At 47.4% G+C, this 20,594-nt stretch overlaps 2 protein-coding genes across 6 annotated transcripts; one reads left to right on the forward strand and one right to left on the reverse strand.

Annotated features, from left to right (window-relative positions):
- Positions 1 to 273: 273 nt before the first annotated feature.
- On the reverse strand, positions 274 to 6,808 carry LOC121592948 (D-glucuronyl C5-epimerase B). Of its 2 annotated transcripts, none has more exons than XM_041914891.1 (4): positions 5,890 to 6,808; positions 5,029 to 5,182; positions 3,534 to 4,955; positions 274 to 3,453 (listed from the first exon to the last, which is right to left on the reverse strand). In XM_041914891.1, the coding sequence occupies exons 1-4, from the start codon at positions 5,935 to 5,937 to the stop codon at positions 3,302 to 3,304; spliced, it is 1,776 nt and encodes a 591-aa protein (XP_041770825.1). In that variant the 5' UTR covers positions 5,938 to 6,808; the 3' UTR covers positions 274 to 3,301. The 2 variants fall into 2 exon arrangements, with proteins under 2 accessions (XP_041770825.1, XP_041770824.1); XM_041914890.1 differs by having other exon boundaries at positions 3,534 to 4,958.
- A 6,773-nt stretch (positions 6,809 to 13,581) lies between these two features.
- Positions 13,582 to 20,491, forward strand: LOC121591719 (mediator of RNA polymerase II transcription subunit 14). 4 transcript variants are annotated; one of them, XM_041912568.1, is made up of 6 exons: positions 13,583 to 14,160; positions 14,226 to 15,660; positions 16,795 to 18,919; positions 18,989 to 19,203; positions 19,276 to 20,007; positions 20,082 to 20,491. In XM_041912568.1, the coding sequence occupies exons 1-6, from the start codon at positions 14,006 to 14,008 to the stop codon at positions 20,343 to 20,345; spliced, it is 4,926 nt and encodes a 1,641-aa protein (XP_041768502.1). In that variant the 5' UTR covers positions 13,583 to 14,005; the 3' UTR covers positions 20,346 to 20,491. The 4 variants fall into 4 exon arrangements, with proteins under 4 accessions (XP_041768501.1, XP_041768502.1, XP_041768503.1 ...); XM_041912569.1 differs by having other exon boundaries at positions 20,085 to 20,491; XM_041912567.1 differs by having other exon boundaries at positions 13,582 to 14,160; positions 16,795 to 19,203; positions 20,085 to 20,491.
- The last annotated feature ends 103 nt before the right edge of the window (positions 20,492 to 20,594 follow it).

The raw sequence follows: 20,594 nt of genomic DNA on the forward strand, positions 1-20,594 counted from the left end.
ACAAAACAAGCTAAGACACGATAGTTAATCATTTCTTCCCTCCTCCTAATTCGACAGTAGCTATATGTTCATGTTCCAATTTGTGTGTGTCTCTCTCTGTATGTATACACTAGTTTTGTGCTTTTAAAAAAGGGTTTGCAAACCAAAACCATCTGTCTACCCTTTTCGCTAGATATGATACTCTCATCGTGATGGTTTGATTTGTTTTCGAGTAATTTACCAATCTTCTGAGTCCGTTGTATATTTTACTGTGTTTACTAATCGTTTGTTTTACTTCGTTTTTTTTGCTTACTTGCTTTACGTACGCTTCTTGCTAGCTTTTTTTCTATTTAGATGTTTTGCTTTAACTTTAGCTACAAATTTGTACACGGTTTATATTTGCTTTGTTTTGCTTCTTTTTGCAAAGTGGTTGCAACAGTAGTTGGATAAGTTCGACAGGGACGTGTGTTAATGCAGAGAAATATATATATAGAGAGAGTCTAAAGTGATGTGCTCGATATGCTTTGATACCGTGTCGACATGCCTCGGCCACGTAGCGAGACTTTTCACTAACTATCGAAATTTGTGGAGCTTTCGACTTTGGGTTTATAAACGGGATTAGTATGACCAACTGTCCTCTCATACGTTAGGTGTAAACGTGCGAAAGGTTAGAGACTCTTTAAACACTAAACGCGGATCAGAGGAACGTTACCGGATTGTTGGTTTATTGGTTGGTTGGTTAGCTATTTCGACCATGAGCCTTTGAAAATCAAAAGAAATTACCCTATTCTATCGTTCCACTGTTTGCTCATTTCAACTATGTTTACCACATATGCAGCTTAAGCTACAGCTTTCTGACCATCTGAACCACGGGGCCCCTTCTGTGCCAGTTTTGACTATCCTTTCTTTTTTATTGTCGAGAGTGTTTGTTTTTCTATATATGTTTTACGCTTCCATCCTCGCTCTGTTCGCTTGTCCTCTTCATTACAAAACAGTTTTCCTCTAACAGCCAGTGAAGATATTGTTGCAAAACTACTAGCTTATCACTACCATTTATCGCGATGCATTCATGCAGATTACTTTCCGGTTACTATTACTATACCCAACGCTACCCCAGCTTGTTTACACTTTCACTACACACGGTTAATAAACGATCACTACGTGTGCCGGGAGCTGCACTACACTAGCCTATCCTACGCTACACTTCCGCTACACCCGAAATCTCGCAGTCAAACTGGAAGAAAAGAGTTCAAGTGATTACAGTGCCATTTTACGCTGGAATGGATCAATGTGCGTTGTCTTTTGGGGGACTGAAACGTTAACACATGTTGTTTTTTCTTTACAAAACGGCTATCCCGCTACACTTTACTCTGCTGGTAGAAGGTGTAATTGAAATCGAAATCGATGATCCCATCATGGCAATCCAAATCGTCCGCATTCAGAATGCAGTCTTGTACGGTAAGCGATCGTATAAAATGAGTCTTTCTAAAGGGGCCGCACTAATACGGAATCGGCACCGCAATAGTTAGAAATAGGGGTTAAGTGATTAGTTTGTCTTTTTTTTGCCCTTCCTATTTTTCGTGGTCTTTTACACCTGATAAGCTACGTATTAGAAATGGGAACTAGCATTGGTTCAAAGATGATTGCAGTATAAAACTGTTATGTTACGTGTTGTTGCTTCTCGTATCGTCTGCTCGTGAGCCTGTCTTCATGTAACGCATTCTAGAAAATATAAATAACACCTAGTTTCGATGACCAAATATTGAGCTTTCCTGTTCGATCCATTCTTTTAAAGCATTCCACACAATATTAATAAATAAAATTAATTGCTAACCTAAACAGTAGCTAAACTAAGCTTATACACAAATATTTTTGAAATACTCATTTGAAAAAAAAAAACGGATACAACTCTTATCGAAACGATAAGACGCACCCATAAAGAAATTAAAGCATAGTACATAAGTTAACCTTTTTTCCAGGCAAAACGGACAACAAATCTCTTACACACTCACATCACCATCGTAAAGCTTGTGAATAAATGTGCACACCGATCGTTCTTTCGAACCGTCTCGATCGTTTCTTACTTATACTCTTATTTACTGTGTTTCCAGTGTAAGCTCTCTAAATACATTTGATTGGTATGTTGCTGTGACATGTAGTGCTGGCACAGCACCAGCCCTCTCATCTATAAACTAGCCATCCACATGCGCTGTGCCGTCACAGGATCGGTGATGCAAAGGTGTGATCCCTCAGCGTGAAATCGATCCAGAGGATCCACAACTGCGCTTTAACTGTGATGATGAGGAAGATTGTGAACGAAGCCGGTGCGCTATTGTCACACACACTGACACAAACAAGAAGGGCAACACTTGCTAATGCTGCAGTACCTATATTTAACCTATTTTTTATACGTATATCAACAAAGGTACAGCCCTCTTTCTAGTGAGGACAGCAGGCAACAAAACAATGGCAAGGAGTAGGTTTTGCGTTTTCGAAGACAGATAAGCTATCTCGTCCCTAGTTTCCTATCTGGGTTAACAGGGTTTCCACTTAACGGCTAGGATGATATTTGGATTTGGAATTCCATTCATGTTACAACCTTCTTTACAAATTTTATAATTTTCGCTCTCGCTACTCAAAACCCTACTACACACACCCCCCCCCCCCCCCCCCCCCCCCCCACATGTGTTTTTTATGATAAGAGTGTGGTATAATACTACTACTACTGATTATTACTGTAAGTGAGCGAGTGAGCATATTAGTAGATTACAGATTACAGTACAAAAAGGGGTTGAAAGCATCTACCAAATGTGTTTGTGTTTTTTCTTCTTCTATGAATATACAAAACCAGAGCGCATCCGGGACATGTGCGGATATGCGCGTTCCCTGTGCTCGGCAGCTCCGAACGCTACGCGTTCCACCGGGAAGGGACAGGCTTCTTACTCTCTCTCTCTCTCTCTCTCTCGCTCTTATGTACAATTCCCGCTACATTCTCTAAAAGGTACCATATTATCATATCACGAAAGCCTTCGCAGAATATTACCACCGGTGCGGGGTGGTGCACCATTCCCTTATCTCTCTCTCTCTCTCGCCACGGGCTTGCAGGGCTGTGTCTGTTTTGTGGATTTTTTACTCTTCCATACTAAATTTATGGTTTGCCCTCGCTTCCAGCAAGATCGATACGGTTGGCGCCGCCACCCCGCCCGCTGTAGTGTACAGTTGTAATGAGATAATTTGTGTGCGTGTGTCCGTGGTGTAAGGCATTTAAAATGGAAGTGGAGAAGATTTTGCAGGTCTACCGTTGGCTCCGGCGGCCGCCGGCCTAGTTGTGTGGTGCACGCTTGCCTACCATGTAGTTTTTCCACCGTTCCGCCGTTTGCGAGATCAGCGGGTCCGGATCGATCGTGGCCAGCAGAAGCAGCTGATTGACGTGCGTCGCATGGTAGTCCCAGCGGGCTAGATTCGGTGCAATGCCTGCAAGCACAGAGAGAGAGCGAGATAAAGCAAAAGTTAATCACAAAAAAACCATTCCCAAAAAATCGAACTTTGCTTACCAAGGGTAAAGTGTCGCAAGTCGTAGCTCGTCCCCGAACCGGTATCGTACAGTAGCAGCATCTTCTTCAGGCTGGCCATACCCTGCTCGAACAGTACCGCCGCCTCGTTCGATTGGTTCGCCGGTGCGGTCGAGTTCAGATCGTACAGCCCGAGCAGCGAGTAGATGAACCCGTTCAGCACGAACGAGTGCGGCGTCGTCGGGTACTCCTCGTACCACGCGTACTTCCCCAGGAAGGTCGCCAGCACGCCGCCCTGGTACGACGGTATCCGGAACAGCTTCAGCCCATCCAGTGCCGCCCGCAGGTACCGCTTATCGCCCTTCGAATGGTAGTACGCCCGCGCCAGCAGCGATATCGCATGACCCTGGGCCATCGCCGAGTACCACCCCCGGGCCAGCTCCCCAAACCCAGAGCCCAGCTTCCGCCGCACCGGGATCGGCCACCCGCCCGTGCTCGGGTCCTGATGCCGAATCAACCATTCTGCCGCGTCGTAAAAATGGCTAATATGCTCACTCGTCGACAGCGTTAAATTGTCAATGCTCCCATTGCCCAGCAGCGATATCTCCACCACCTTCAGCTCCGTCCGCCGCATCTTCCGCCGCTTGTCCGTGCTCGCGTACTGCGGCAGCCCCTTCTGCAGGTCCACGAACAGATCGCGCGTCAAATGCTTCCACCCGCCCGTACAGTTCAGCCCGATGCCGTAGTAAATGTTCTCGTCCTGCACCCCGATCAGCAGATCCGCCAGTATGTAGTACACGTGGTACAGCTTCTGCGTTTCCCGGTTCTGCAGCGTCACGCACAGCGTCGAGTTCGGCTTCAGCAGCACGTCCACGCTCAGCACTAGATCGAGCACGTGGTCCATCGGCAGCACGACCGCCGTATCGAACGATTTGCCGGTGGAAAAGCTCAGCACTGCACCGGCACCCGCGCGCGCCCGATCGATCGTCCGGTTCATCGAGCTGCCCTTCGGCACAATCCACGTCGCCGTCTCACGCTCACCGTCCTCCACCGTCTTGCGGCGTGGTTCCGGCTCGGTCAGGTTCTTACTGTAATGCGACAGCCCGAACTGTGCGATCTGGGTCGCGTAAAAGTAGCCCTGACTTTCCCACTGCGTCGAGATCGGCACGCCGTCGATCGCACTGATGCACTTGACGCGATCGCGCATCTCCACGTTGTAGTTTTCGAAGTACATGAAGATGCCGCGCGGATCGTACGCACCCTTCGGGTAGTTTACCTTCCCGTAGCTGTGCGTCCAGTCGAACCGCCGACTGCCGTCCACCACGTTCAGCGACCCGTACACGTCGAAGTACTTCTGCAGAAAGGAAAAGGGCAGGTACACCTCGTCGCCCTCCTTCCGGCAGCCGATCGCGTACTCCTGGTTGATGATGCAGTCGATTTCCTCCGTCTGCTCGAACGGACTGTCTGCTGGGAATGGTGTGATAGGTTAGCAATAGAAGGAGAAGTGATGGCAAATATAACGTAGGGAGGAGCTTACCACTGTCACCATGATGCTGGGGCCACTTTGGCACAAAGCCATGCCCGACGCCACAGTTGGCCCACAGCGCGAACGTGATCAGTGCAACCGTCACGCACAGGCTTATCAGCAGGAACTTTAAATTCAGCCGCATAATTACGAGGAAAAATCGAGCCTGCAAAAGAAATGGTACAAAGAGAAAGAGAGAGAGAGCTTGTTAGTGTGATTGCAGTGTGGGACGAGCATATAATATTTTTCACATGATTGATGTTTCCACCTTGCCTTCCGAATCGAACACAGTATTGGGTCAGCCGGCAAGCAAAGGCACATCGCTTCATCATTTCCGTTCTAAGAAGTTCGTTCGGCACGCACCCCATCAGGTCAAAGCGAAACTTTTGGGTAAGATTGATACGACAATCCCCACAGAAAGGTGGAAGAAACACCCTCCACCAATGCGTCACAATCTCGATTGGGTCTGTTTATCATATTGCTTGCAACCATCAATAACTTTCTTCCACCCCCTTTCCCATTGGGCCACTCTATTACCGTGCGATTTTCGCATGACACCGTCAATAATCATAAATCATGGACACGACCACGACTCTGATCGATAACCGACCGGTACGTACGATTCGGTCCGGAAACGCAAGCCGAAGCGGGGGGTGAGGGTTTCGGGATTTCCTGAAACACTTCTGCTTCATGGCCAAAGACGGGAAAACTACCACAAATGAATTCGACACCGGTCGATGGTTCGGGTTTTGGATGGACACAATCAAAACCTGCCCTTTTTCCAACCCATTAACCCCCTTGTTTTGCTGCAGTAATGCAAATTAATAAATCATAAATTTAAAAAAATAAACCATTTCACACCGTCCAACTTACCTTTTGATCGTTTGCGGATGCGCCAACACTGTTTTTTAACGCAGTCATCGATCTCGGATGGATGTTTTCGCTTCGGGCCGGGTTTGGGGTGGGTGGGTTTGGGCAGGAGTACTTCCGTATGCAAATCTCACCAGCTTTCCGTGGCCTCTATGCAAAACAGGGCCCCAAAACAAACGGCGATGCTGGGTGGTGCAAAATAGACCTCCCTTCCGCACTATCTCTCTCCCTCTCCCTCTCTCTCTAGCTCATCGTGTGTGTGTGTATTTGCGATTTGCGAGTTTTCCGCAGCGTCCCGACACCTCATTCACGTTCACGGTGTGGAGGGCAGAGACAGTTTTCATCCCATCATCAACACCGTCATCGTCATTATTATTCCCTGGTTGTTTGCTTGCTTTTCCGCAACACTTTATCCGCGTTCCGGGTGGATTTTGTTTTTTTTCCTTTCCTTCCGTTCACTTGCGTGGGTGGTCGTATGACGAAGGTCGCCCGAACCGACAGGGAAACTTATTTTTGCCTCAAGCAACCACGGTCACGTCACGGCACGGTAGAGGGTGTAACTGAACGCAGTTGCCACACCGCCTTACTTTTCGCAACAAACAACTTTTCCGGTCACTTTACACTTTCACCTTCCGCTGCACCACCGCACGACCAGCAGAAGGTGTCATGGTGCAGGTGTGACCGATGGGAGTTTGTTTCTGTAGCTCGGGATGCTGAACTTGCAGCTTGATTGTCGCGTTCATGCACGTTCCGTGCAATTTTCCCTACCAGGCCAGATCCTTGACCAGTCGGGAGGGTAGTGGACCGAAGGTAAGCAAAATTGTACGAAAAACTGCTTCCGCCTGCGTCGTTCCGCGATGTTCGCTTTCGTTGATGTGTGCACAGGCGCGTTCGTGTGTGTGTGTGCGTGAGTGTGTGTATGTTTTTCTTGATGGAATCTGACAGCTGCAAAATCAAAACAAACCGTAACACGACTGTGTTTCACCTCCTGCACGACTGTATGGGAGGGTGAAATACGCTCAACAGAGCAGTCCAATTGTACAGTAGAGTCCTTTATTTATGGAAAATTGAAAATACGAGCGCGAAATTCTCGTTTCATGTGTAGGGTAGGTGTACCAATTGTCCCAAATAGCCAGCTCGTACTTTGTAGCTGATTTAGGGCTGTTTAACGAAAAATCTCTCCGATGTCGTACTTTGTGGCTGATTGAGAGATAGACGGTACTTTGCGGAACTATGTAGCTTTTTAACAGGCACATGGTACTCTTTGGAATTTTGCGGCTGATTAGCACTATGTGTAGGGTTCATGATAAAACCTTAAGGTTTGTTAAGAGTGTGTACCGAACTTGGTGGAACTTTATAGCTTTTTAATGCATGACATCGGTACGAGGTGACTCCTATCAAAGTGTCAAAGACTGGTGCCGTCGAGATGATTGACTTGCTGCTGCCCAAGCTAGTTCATTGAGGGAGGAATATTGAGTGAGGTGATTGTGATTGTACAGTAAATTGTGTTACATTTTGTATAATTCATGAATATTAAGGATTTAAAAATATACACATGTGTTTAAACGAAAAAAATCCTGTTGTTTATTTCATCGATGACGCTTGCTTGAAAATAAAACACAAAGAAAAATAATCCCTGGCACCGTAGCATAGGGAAGCTGTTTAAGCGCTGTTTGAAAGACCCACCTAGAACTTTGATGCTGTTTAACTACTGCAAAAAGCGAATTAGAGCAGCGATCTTTAGCGTGCCAAAATGAGCTGCCTAAGCAATTCTGGCTATTTGGGGTTGTGCTATCGACAAAAAGATCAAAATTAAGGAAAGAATGTGTTTTTTTCAGTTTCATATCAATGTATTTATATAATTTATCGTATTTCCTTATTTTCTAACAACTTTCATAATTATTCGAAGTCAACTAATCAAATAATCACTGTAATTATGATCACCGTTCAAAACTCAACCACAGCTTATCGATGAGCAAAAAACCACCCCAAATTTTTCAAATTTTATAATTGTAAATTCCTTAAAAATATTCTTCTTAATGTTAAAAATCAATTTGGTTAGATCAAACCCAAATAGCCAGAATTGCTTAAGCAGCTCATTTTGGCACGCTAAAGATCGCTGCTCTAATTCGCCTTTTGCAGTAGATAAACAGCATCAAAGTTCTATGTGGGTCTTTCAAACAGCGCCTAAGCAGCTTCCTTATGCCACGATGCCAGGGATTATTTTTCTTTGTGTTTTATTTTCAAGCAAGCGTCATCGATGAAATAAACAACAAGATTTGTTTCGTTTAAACACATATGTATATTTTTAAATCTTTTGTATTGATGTATTACACAAAATTTTACACAATTTACTGATAATTCACAATCACTTCACTCAATATTCATTCTTCAATTAACGAATCTAACTTGTGCAGCAGCAATGAGATTATTGTCGGCGTCCGTCTTTGACACTTTGACAAGAGCCATCTCGTACCGATGTCATGCATTAAAAAGCTATAAAGTTCCACCAAGTTCGGTACGCTTTCTTAACAAGCCTTCAAGTTCCATCATGAACCCTACACATAGTGCTAATCAGCCGCAAAGTTCCAAAAAGTACCATGTGCCTGTTAAAAAGCTACATAGTTCCGCAAAGTACCGCCTATCTCTTAATCAGCCACAAAGTACGACATCGGAACGATTTTTCGTTAAACAGCCCTAAATCAGCTATAAAGTACGAGCTGGCTATTTGGGAATAATCCTAGCATATTTTTTGGACTAGCACAACGATTGGTAGGCCGAAAATACACGGACCAAAATTTCGCGGCCGTGGAATTCCGCAAGCTATCAAACCTATATACAAACTGTCAACGGTTACTTTTCCTAACTGTCATATCCGTACATTTTTCAGCAGGCGAAATTCCGGTCCGTGTATTTTCGGCCGTACATAGCTAGCACAACATTTGGAACACATAGCACAACAATTGGTACATGGAAGAGGTTTTGGAAATCGGCTTTATTTTTTGTAAAAAGTGTCTAATTTGTCTATGTCTAAAAAGTGTCTAAAGCAATAACCCTACCCGCAAATTTCCGTTAAATGCCTTCTAATCGCCTTGTAATCGCCGGCGAATTGAAGGCGATCAGCAGTGCATTTAGCAGTAATTAAATGCCTTTGAAATATGTCAATGAAAAATTTCGCTTTTAATTTGAAATTTGAAATTGCAACTGTCCAAAGAAAACCTTACAAGTGTCTTCAACACTGCACTGTTGTAGTGTTCCCAGATTGAGCGTGAGATTCGATAGCACGATTTACGTGTTATGTTCTCTTGCGTTAAGCTCTGAGCTATTTCACTTTATTAATGATGGTCTGCATTATTCGGTTGTTAAAGACCAACCCGTTGAAAGGTATTAATATATCAAACTTATTTCGATAACTCTAGTAAAAGGAGAAATGACCCAAATAGCCAGAATTGCTTAAGCAGCTCATTTTGGCACGCTAAAGATCGCTGCTCTAATTCGCCTTTTGCAGTAGATAAACAGCATCAAAGTTCTATGTGGGTCTTTCAAACAGCGCCTAAGCAGCTTCCTTATGCCACGATGCCAGGGATTATTTTTCTTTGTGTTTTATTTTCAAGCAAGCGTCATCGATGAAATAAACAACAAGATTTGTTTCGTTTAAACACATGTGTATATTTTTAAATCTTTTGTATTGATGAATTACATAAAATTTCACACAATTTACTGATAATTCACAATCACTTCACTTAAATTTCATTCTTCAATTAACGAATCTAACTTGTGCAGCAGCAATGAGATTATTGCCGGCGTCCGTCTTTGACACTTTGACAAGAGCCATCTCGTACCGATGTCATGCATTAAAAAGCTATAAAGTTCCACCAAGTTCGGTACGCTTTCTTAACAAGCCTTCAAGTTCCATCATGAACCCTACACATAGTGCTAATCAGCCGCAAAGTTCCAAAAAGTACCATGTGCCTGTTAAAAAGCTCCATAGTTCCGCAAAGTACCGTCTATCTCTTAATCAGCCATAAAGTACGACATCGGAACGATTTTTCGTTAAACAGCCCTAAATCAGCTATAAAGTACGAGCTGGCTATTTGGGGAGATACATTTTTCTCCCATCCTGATTATGAAGGGTAAACATAGTCATTATTATGTTTTTTAAAAAGGTGTTTTTAAAATTTCGCTTCACATAAATTTGATTTGTTCTAATTATAGCAAGAAAATATTAATTTAAAAAGAAATAAACACAGAAAAAAGATAATAAAAATTAGGATTTGAACACACGCTTTCTCGGTTCGGAACTAAAAGCGTTGTCACTACCCTTGTTGGCAGTTACATTAGTGAGGGTGCAAAATCAGTATATAAACAAGCTAAGATGGCGGCAAGTTATCTGCTCTCGTTGAATCAAAAAGTTGAAAGATTTCGAAGAGATCCTGTTTCAGCCGTGAAAGTTTCGGTTGAAATCTTTATTCGCCTTCTAAGGCGACTAAGGCCTTAAATGCCTTCTGAATGCCATCAAAGCCGTTTAATGCTGGTAGGGAATGTAGCTAGGATGTGTGCCTATCTCCTTCGCAATTATTTATAAATTTTCAGTAGTTTTTTCACAATTCTTGTTTTAGTCCAAACGCTGTACAAACTCGTTCATAATTGGTGCACCTACCCTATGAATCAAACGAGTTCACAAAATTAAGATTTATTTTTTAATTCACTCGAAAATCGAGAAATTATCCTTACTACAGTGGGGCGCCGTTTATCCGGGCTGATCGGGACTTGACCTTTCCCGGATATGTGAATAACACGGATAATGAGTCAAAGAGTATATTCCCAAATAGCCAGAATTGCTTAAGCAGCTCATTTTGGCACGCTAAAGATCGCTGCTCTAATTCGCCTTTTGCAGTAGTTAAACAGCATCAAAGTTCTATGTGGGTCTTTCAAACAGCGCTTAAACAGCTTCCCTATGCTACGGTGCCAGGGATTATTTTTCTTTGTGTTTTATTTTCAAGCAAGCGTCATCGATGAAATAAACAACAAGATTTTTTTCGTTTAAACACATATGTATATTTTTAAATCCTTTGTATTGATGAATTACGCAAAATTTTACACAATTTACTGATAATTCACAATCACTTCACTCAATATTCGTTCTTCAATTAACGAATCTAACTTATGCAGCAGCAATGAGATTATTGCCGGCGTCCGTCTTTGACACTTTGACAAGAGCCACCTTGAACCGATGTCATGCATTAAAAAGCTATAAAGTTCCACCAAGTTCAGTACCCTTTCTTAACAAGCCTTCAAGTTCCATCATGAACCCTACACATAGTGCTAATCAGCCGCAAAATTCCAAAGAGTACCATGTGCCTGTTAAAAAGCTACATAGTTCCGCAAAGTACCGCCTATCTCTTAATCAGCCACAAAGTACGACATCGGAACGATTTTTCGTTAAACAGCCCTAAATCAGCTATAAAGTACGAGCAGGCTATTTGGGTATCGTGTAAACGGGTTATGGAGTAAAATTAATACATTATCAAACATTATTTTGAATAAAATATACGATTTCATAGATTCCGACTCTTCAATTTTGGTTATAAACTTTATATGCACAGATATTCGACATACGACTATTTCGACTTACGCCTTGCTTTTGGACAGTTTTTCGGTCCCAAATACAGTCGTATCTCGGGGGACACCTGTATATTGATTTAACGTTTGATCTGTCAAATTTAGAAAACCGCGTACAGTCATTATCCGATATACGCTATCGTACGGGACCGAACGCAATAGCGTATCTCGAGTTTTCGCGTACAGGCGGTCCCCGAGATACACGGTACCTCTTATACGCGGATTCGGAGATACGCGGTTTTCCAAATCTGACAGATCTTTGAGCAAATTGTACTGATTTGACATATCCATTGTGAAATACCAAATAATTTCCGTATTGATCGAATGTTAAATACCATTTCAAAATGTTTAAAACTGTTAAATTCATTAGAAACATATCAAATAATTAGTTTAGTGGCCAAATAAAACCACCCCTACTTGCAAAATTGCACGAAAATTAGTGATATTTTGGCTGGAAATCACAAGATTCGACTTACGCGGAAATTCGAGATACGCGGTATTTTGCGGCCGATTTCGGTCCCCATTAACCGTGCATCTCGGGGACCGCCTGTATAGCGGATTTGTATGGAAAAATAGTTTACACTACCAGTTCGAGGGTTGAAAAATATCGCCACAGAGTTTTGCATTAAAGTTTTTTGTTGTAAAAAAGGTATCTTTTGCACAAATTCAATGCAAAATGCAAAAAGAACATTAAAGAAATCCAAAAAGCACCGACAAACCGACGTGACACTGGCGTTACAAAAGTGTCCCACACGAAAGTACTGTCATTTACCAGTGAGGCGAACATTTCTGTCAAAGTAAGCTCTGTTCACTGCTGCTTCGATGTAAACAATTTTTCTAAATACAAATTACGAAGGAAGCGTGAGGCAAGATTTTGTAAGAATTATTGGAAAAACACCCAGGAAAATCATTTTATAAGATTCTAAATCAATGCAAAAGATGTGAGAAGTACATAAAACAATACGCAATGGAATTTGCAAAGAAAAACAAAAAGGGGGTTTAGCAGTTTCTTCTCTGTGTCAGTGTAGTAAGCGAATCATTATAGAGATGGCGCTACCCAAGTGCCACAAATCCACTAAACGACCACTAAACGGCCTCTAAACGACTCAAGTTCTCTACCTAAACGGAATATAGAAAGACTTCGTTTAGCAGACGCCAAACGACTCATGCATTCTAAAAATAGCAAAAAAGCTGGTGGCGCTATCTGTTGGTGGGATACCCCAACCAGTTGAGCTTCATCGCTTGGAGGAGAGCTTTCTCATTTCCTCTGTACTGTTGTATGGTTTCGCATTGAAGTTATGCATCGCTAGAACTAAAACGGCGATACGATTGTTTAAATACTAAACTCCAACGAAAACCACCAGCACTGAAGCAAGTGAGATTTGAGCAATGGTCATTGGTGTTGATACCCACGTATCTAACCACACGACCATTTATATAGATTTTTGCTCAGAAAGTTAGAAGGCTATATAGGTCATAATAAAATGCAACTTGTCGAAATACATTGCAAGAAAAGGATAGCAATATAATGATGAGTTGTAATACGCCATCTATTGATCAAACCAATGAAGCTGTGGAGCTTTCATTTTTTTTCTATGGATATTCAATTTTCCAGTCGTTTAAGCTTAATCTGTGGCGCTTGGGTAGTGTTTAACGTATTTTCATTTGAAATAAGGAGACAACTTTTGAAGCTCATTTTGTTCGAAGTGTCACGTCGGTTTGTCGGTGCAAAAAGAGCATAAAATTTTTCAATGTATTAAAATATTTGCAAAAAACACATGGAGCTGTCAAATTTAGAGAAATCGCGTACTGCGAATTCGCGTATATCGAGTATAACTGCTGTATCTCCGAATCCGCGTAAGTCGAGAACCGCGAAACTTGGGAATAGACTGTATGTTCCTTTTTCGCGACTCAAATCAACACGATGCCCATGCAGCAAAAAAGTTATTCTTTCTCGTTCTTGCATTCATCGAAAGCCGTTGCGCCAAAGCGAGACAGCATGTCTGTTTTGCTTGCTGGAAGCGTTTCGCTGCTGTCATCTCGCAACTGTCAAACTGCCCAAAAAACGCTTCACCGTAGGCGTGCGTGTGTGAGTGTGCCCACAGCTTCAGAAGCTAAAAAAAGCCAACTCAAGGAAAAGATCGGCAGACTCACCCGTATTCAGTGAACAAAAGCCCTAAAAAGTGCTGCATTTTCCGGCTTTTCCACCACAAACGCTGTCCGTGCTTACGGATTAGCTATGTTGCTTCCCGTGTAAAGTGGAGGAGCTCGTTTCCGTCTACTTTTGGTGTTTCGAAAAAGGGAAGCAATAAAACGGTGCTGTGTGCTATGGTGAAAGCGTGCAGAAAGAGGGGCCCCGTTTAATGTCGGTGACGACTTAGCTTCTTTTTTCTCTTCGCACGGGAACAAGATTAAACCCGCTCGTTCACGGTGTTCAGTTTGGTGGCAAGTGTACGTTTTACGGTAGTTTTTGCGAAATACAAACAGCGCCTGCACGATGGCACCGCAGCCGCTGGAGCAGGGAGGAGCGGTGACGAGCTTCATCCCGACGGGGCAGGAGATGGCCCAGCGGCAGAATCTGATCCCGTTAGGGCGTTTGATCGATTTCATCATCCAGCGAACGTACCACGAGCTGACGGTGCTGGCGGAATTGTAAGTGCTTCCCACCCATACCTACCCAGTCATACGTTAACCCTCCCGCTTGTTCTCGCTTGCAGGCTGCCCCGCAAAACCGACATGGATCGCAAGATTGAAATTTACAACTTTTCCGCCAGCACGCGGCAACTCTTCATCCGGCTGCTCGCCCTGGTCAAGTGGGCCAACTCCGCCTCCAAGGTGGACAAGTCGGCCAAGATTATGGGGTTCCTGGACAAGCAGTCGATGCTGTTCATCGATACGGCCGATATGCTGTCGCGCGTGGCACGCGAAACGCTCGTGCACGCCCGGCTGCCGAACTTTCACATACCGGCGGCGGTGGAAATCCTAACCACAGGGAGTTATTCCCGCCTGCCGTCCGTCATTCGCGATCGGATTGTGCCGCCCGACCCGATCACGCCCGCCGAGAAGCGGCAAACGTTGCAGCGCTTGAATCAGGTCATCCAGCATCGGCTGGTGACGGGCAGCTTGCTGCCGCAGTTGCGCAAATTTCGCATCGAAAACGGCCGCGTCACGTTCAAGGTGGACCACGAGTTTGAGGTGTCGCTTACGGTGATGGGCGATGCACCGACCGTACCGTGGCGGCTGCTGGACATTGATTTTCTGGTGGAAGATAAGGAAACGGGCGATGGGAAGGCGTTGGTCCATCCGCTGCAGGTGAACTACATCCATCAACTGATCCAGGGACGTATCGTGGACTGTACGGATGCGCTGGCGGAGGTGTACACCTGTCTGCACTACTTCTGCCAATCGCTCCAGCTGGAAGTGTTGTACACGCAAACGCTCCGTCTGATCCGCGATCGGCTCGATGATCACATCCACGTGGACGAGTACGTGGTGGGGTCGCGCCTGACCGTGTCGTACTGGCGCGAGCTCACGAACAAGGATCCCAAATCGGAACTCGGCTATCGGCTAACGATCCAAACCGATCCGAACGATGCGGCGAAACAACTGGCAATCCTGCACGTACCGTCGATCGGCAACAAGGAGGCGGACATTGCGGACCGTGCCGTCCGGTCGGATCTGCTGTCGATGGAGCGGCTGCTGGTGCACACGGTGTACGTGCGGTCGCTCGCGCGTCTCAACGATGTGAAAACCGAGCTGCAGCTCTTCCTGAAGGACGTTGAGTACAACATTCAGGGCACGCCGGCCATGCTGACCGTGCCGGTGCTGAACCCGTGCCTGCGTGCCGAGCACATCTACATCACGGTCGATACGCACACGGGCATGCTGCGCTGCCACGTGCCCAAGCACCTGGACTGTCCGATCATGCCCGAAATGCAGCACGCACTGAACAACGATTGGTCGAAGCTGCAGCACCTGATATCGGAGCTGCGCTACTGGATCACCCAGCGGCGGTGCGAGAAGACGCTGCAGCATTTGCCGGCCGCGACGCAGGACCGGTTGCCGCTGATCTACTCGCACACCCATCCAATCGCACGGATGGGCCCGCACAAGGTGTTCATTCAGCTGTACCGACACGCGAACGTTATTTTGGTGAGCAGTTTTGTGTGATTTTCAGTTCGTCAGTAATAGTGATGGGTAAAGTTGGCAACATCCGGGGTCGACTCCGATCCGACTCCGATTATTTCGGAATCGACTCCGGAAGGCAGCATTATCCGGAGCCGGGCGGAGTCTCCCAGAATCAGTCGGAGTCAGTCGTCAACATTGCACCGGACGGTTTTTGTTGATTCCGATCAATTTTGGACGACTTCGAATGACTCCGACTCCGGATGATTCCGGGTGACTCCGGACAATTCGGGATGACTCCGGGCGACTCCAGACGACTCCTGGCGACTCCGGTCGACTCCGGTCGACTCCGGACGACTCCGGACGACTCCGGACGACTCCAGACGATTCCAGACGACACCCGACGACTCCGACTCCGGGCGACTCGGACGACTTCGGACTAGTGTTGGGTAAATTTGATTCAGATTCATGAATCTAAATGAATCTTTGAAATGATTCAATTAATCTGAATATTGGTTGCAAAGATTCATGCATCTCAAAAGATTCACATATCTCGAAAGACTCACTCATCTCTAGGGATTCATACACATCCAAAGATTCATAGAGCTTGAGCTTCTCATTTTTATTCTTCATGACCTAACAAACTACGTGGTCATGTCAGCCTATAAGGCTTTCCAGACTTCTTGGCAAGTTCCATGCAGCCGGATGGTTTGTTTTGCTACTGGGAGACGGTCCATGCGAGGCTTGATTCCACGACGGACATATTGTCCTGTGGTGGAATCGTGTAGGATCATGCAAATTTAGTATTTTTAAATCTTATGTCTCTAAAGACTCATGAATCCCTGGAGATAAATGAATTTTAAAGGATTTAGCAATCTTATAGATTCATGTACCTTGAAAATTAATTTATCTTTAGATATGAATTTATCTTTTGATATATTTCATATGAATCTTTCGAGTTTTATGAATCCTTGGAGATGGAATTTTTGAAGAGTAGATTCGAGATATGAATCAGTCATCACTGATGATTCATATGAATGAATCCCAACGAAAGATTCATGAAACCTAACACTACTCCGAACGACTTCGATTCCGGGCGGAACTAGTGGTTCCGATTTTGTCTGTATTGTCTGGATTAATATATCCCTTTCATTTTTGCAGATCGTTGAGCTGAAGGAGAAGAAAACGTGCCCAAACGAAATGACCTACACGTTTTACCTAGTGCTGGTGAAACCGTCCTCCGTCGAGGAGGGACAATCGCCCGACGTGCTTAGCGGTCAGCCGGCTCAACCGTCGGCCGCGGGTGGTCCTGCACCCGGCAGCGATGCGGCCAACGCCGCAATGCCCAAGATGTATCTGCGCGTCCTGTCCATGATTGAGTTCGACACGTTTGTAGCGACACACGGCCCGGGCACGTACATCGATGATCCGAGCCCGACCAGCACCAGCGGCACCAGCGTCAAGCGTAAGGTGTCCCCACTGGACAACGCGCTGTCGGCGATCGGGCCACCGCTGAAGCAGCAAAAAACCATCTACCCGGCGTACTTTATCCCCGAGCTGGCCCACGTGGTGGCGATGTGCGACGAGAAGCTACCGTTTGTCACGCTGGCGAAGGAGTTTTCGATGCGCAAGATACCGCACGGCGGTCTGCAGGTGGAAGCGAATGCGACCTCACTCGTGCTGAAGCTGCTGACACTACCCCAGCCGAAGCCACCACAAGCGCCACCTACTCCCCAGCAGCAGCAGCAGCAGCAGCAGCAGCAACAGCAACAACCCGGAACATCCGACGCCAAGTCGTCCGGTGCTGGCGCATCGGCAAACGAACCGAAAACCGTACACGTGCCATCGATCGACAAGCAGGTGTGGAATGCGCTGCTCAAGCGTCTGCTCTCCGTGTCCGTACGGGCTCAGGTGAACAAGAGCAACCAGACGCGCCTCTGGACGATGGAGCTCGTCTTCTACGGCTCCCCGCTGCCCAGCCTGCACCACAAGGAGCAGGGCATGCGGCGGGCCGTCTATCTGCAGTACGAAATGCAACCGGTCGAGTCGGTGTCCAAGGTGGTCGATCAGCTGCTGAGCGACTGGTCCAAGATCGTGTACCTGTACACGCTCGTGCACGAGTTCCGCGAGCAGTACAACAACGAAAAGTACAACCTGGCCAGCATGGTGGCGATCAAATCGTACAGCTACACCAACCTGCTGCTCGCCTACGGCCCGAACAAGGACGTCAGCGTGAACATCTGCTGGGACACGGAGGCGAAGGAGTTCCGGCTCGTCTTCACCGGCGGCAACAGCGCGATCAACGCACACTCGATGATGCGCGACCAGCTGCAGGCCCACCTGAACCACAACTACAGCCTGGCGCAGGTCGTGCACATGCTGCACGAAACGTACCAGCCGCTCAGCTCGATCGCCAAGCTGCCGATCATACCGCATCTGGCGATCCTGCAGTCGCCCAAAATCCCGGTCCTGTCCTTCTGCATCATCCCACAGTCGCCGACGCTGTTGCGCATCTCCTTCCAGGGTGTGTACTGTCTGGAGGTGCGGTTCCGGGGCGGCGGCCTGTGCACGATCCGGGACGGTGCGTACAGCCGCTTCGACCGGAGCCACGTGGTGGAGGAATTCACGCCGACGCAAGGGTTGAAGGGCTTCCTGTCGAAGTACGTGGACGAGACGGCCGTCTTTCGGCGCCGGTCCCAATCGGAGGATGATAATCCACCCTCCCCCGTGACGCTGGAAGATCCTTCCGCTGGTGCTGGGAACAATGGTGGCGGTGGAGGTGGTGGTGGCGGTGCTGGGGGTGGTGCTAATACATTCCTCAGCGGGGGAACGGGCATGAGGGGACCGCAGAGCCCGCGCGATCCGGGGCTACGGTTTGCGGCGCCGCTTACCCCACCCACCAGCTCCAACCCGCACACCCCCGCCAGTCCACACCCGATCGGTGGTGGAGGTGGTGCCGGCGGAGCTGGTGGCGCTGGTGGCCAGGGTGGCCAGGGGGGACAGCAGCAGGGTCATATGAATAATTTCAACATGACGTCACCGCCTGCCTCGCACATGCCGCATCCGTCGCCGGGCGGAGGGCTGATGCCGTCGTCGCCGCTGAACGCCCAACCGAGCCCGATGGCGGCACACTCACCCGGGCCGAGCAGCCTGTCGTACATGCAGAGCCACACCGATGGTAGCCCGTTCGCGGCACTCTCGCCCGCCGCCTCGAACTGGCCCGGTTCGCCTGGGATGCCGCGGCCGTCACCCCGTCCCGGCCAAAGCCCGGAACATAAAGTACAAAGTAAGCACAGTAGGGGGAAAAGAGTTGTTTCGGAGTCGTTAAATACGTATTTTTTTTTTCTTTTCATAGCGTCTCATCATTACACGTCACGCGTTTTGCCAGCACGCTCGTGGGCGGGAGCGATCCCAACCACGCTGACCTACGAAGCACTGGATACGCTTTGTCGTGCCACGCCTCACCCGCAAAAGGAAGTGCCTGGACCGGAGCTGAGCCCGCTGGAACGCTTCCTCGGGTCGGTGTTTATGCGCCGACAGCTACAGCGTATCATTCACCAGGAAGAAAGCGTAAGTAAACAGTTTCCTAATAAACCTGTAGCTTTGCATGTGCTACTGATTGCTCCCATCCTGATCCTTCAGCTAATGGCAATTACCTCGAACGAGCCGGGTGTGGTCGTATTCAAAGCGGACTGTCTGCAGTACCAAGTCTTCCTCAACCCGAACCACATGCAATCGCTCCACCTGAAGGTGGACCAGCTGCCGATGGGGCCGATGATGGACGGCAAACCGCCGTACCAGTGGGCCGCCCAGGACCTGCAGATCCTGGAGCAGTTCTTCGACCACCGGGTAGCCGCCCCGCCCTACCGGCCCGCCGTCATGACGAGCTTCACGCGCATGCTCAACCTGCCGGCCAAGGTGCTGAAAGACTTCATCCAAATAATGCGCCTCGATCTGATGCCCGAGCTGGTGCAGGGCAACAAGTGGAACGTGCAGTTCGTGCTGCGTGTTCCCCCGTCGGCCACACCGATCGTGCCGGTCGGCACTACGACGATCCTGTCCCATCGGCAGAAGATACTGTTCTTCATCCAGATTACGCGCGTCCCGTACCTGCCCAACATGGAGTGGAAGGATGCGGTCACGATGCTCCTGCCGATGGTGTACGACATGAACATGAACCACACGACGCTGGCCGAGCGGCGCGAACCGATGCCACCGCAGCTGACCAGTGCGGTCAGCGCGCATTTGCGCCGCTTTTCCGAGTGCTCCGTGCTGCTGCCGGACGAGTGCTCGCTCTTTCCGGCCGTGCACGATCTGCTGCTAACGCTAACGCTTCCGAACGAACCGCCCGCACCGGGCCAGATGCAGATGCAGGTAAGAAATTTGCAATGTAGTTCAATCAGAAATAGGAAAAAAAAGCTGTAACGATGGTTGTTCATTTCCCGTAGCAGCTCGGTGGTGTGATGCAACCGGGAGGAGGTCCGGGTGTTCCGGGAGGTCCCGGTGGACCGATGGGAGGACAGATCGGTGGTCCCACGCCGCAGGTAGTGCCGCAGGTTGGCTCCAGCCCTAGCCCCATGATGCACTCGCCGATGCAACAGATGGGCGGTGGTGGACCACAGCCCGGAGCGTACGGTGGGATGGTGGGAGGACCTGGTGGAGGGCCACAATCCGGCGGTCCCGTTGGTGGTGGTCCCGGTGGACCGAATTAAACAAAAGTGTGTGTATGTGTGTAAACAAAATCAAATTACAGATAATGCAAACAACAACAACAACCGCAGCGCTCTTATTTAACTAATGTAAAACTTGTATTGTAAAATATAGAACGCACCTTTGCAAAGGCCGTACCGACGTGCAACAACGTGTGACTAGAAATTATACACCCTTTGCCATTTGCTTGACAACCAATCCGTACGGTTTATTGAGCTTAATTATAGTTTCAGCACACAGTGGTATGTACT

The sequence above is a fragment of the Anopheles merus genome, chromosome 2L, assembly GCF_017562075.2.
Source record: "Anopheles merus strain MAF chromosome 2L, AmerM5.1, whole genome shotgun sequence".
Taxonomy (NCBI): Eukaryota; Metazoa; Arthropoda; class Insecta; order Diptera; family Culicidae; genus Anopheles; species Anopheles merus.

Bases quoted from the DNA above. Each gene is read 5' to 3' on its own strand.
- LOC121591719 (XM_041912566.1), top strand. From the start codon at position 14,006: ATGGCACCGCAGCCGCTGGAGCAGGGAGGAGCGGTGACGAGCTTCATC. The intron at 14,161-14,225 runs GTAAGTGCTTCC...TCTCGCTTGCAG, and splicing joins CTGACGGTGCTGGCGGAATT to GCTGCCCCGCAAAACCGACA. The intron at 20,008-20,081 runs GTAAGAAATTTG...CATTTCCCGTAG, and splicing joins CGGGCCAGATGCAGATGCAG to CAGCTCGGTGGTGTGATGCA.
- LOC121592948 (XM_041914890.1), bottom strand. From the start codon at position 5,937: ATGACTGCGTTAAAAAACAGTGTTGGCGCATCCGCAAACGATCAAAAG. The intron at 5,183-5,889 runs GTAAGTTGGACG...TTTCTTTTGCAG, and splicing joins CATCCGCAAACGATCAAAAG to GCTCGATTTTTCCTCGTAAT. The intron at 3,454-3,533 runs GTAAGCAAAGTT...CTGTGCTTGCAG, and splicing joins CTTGCGACACTTTACCCTTG to GCATTGCACCGAATCTAGCC.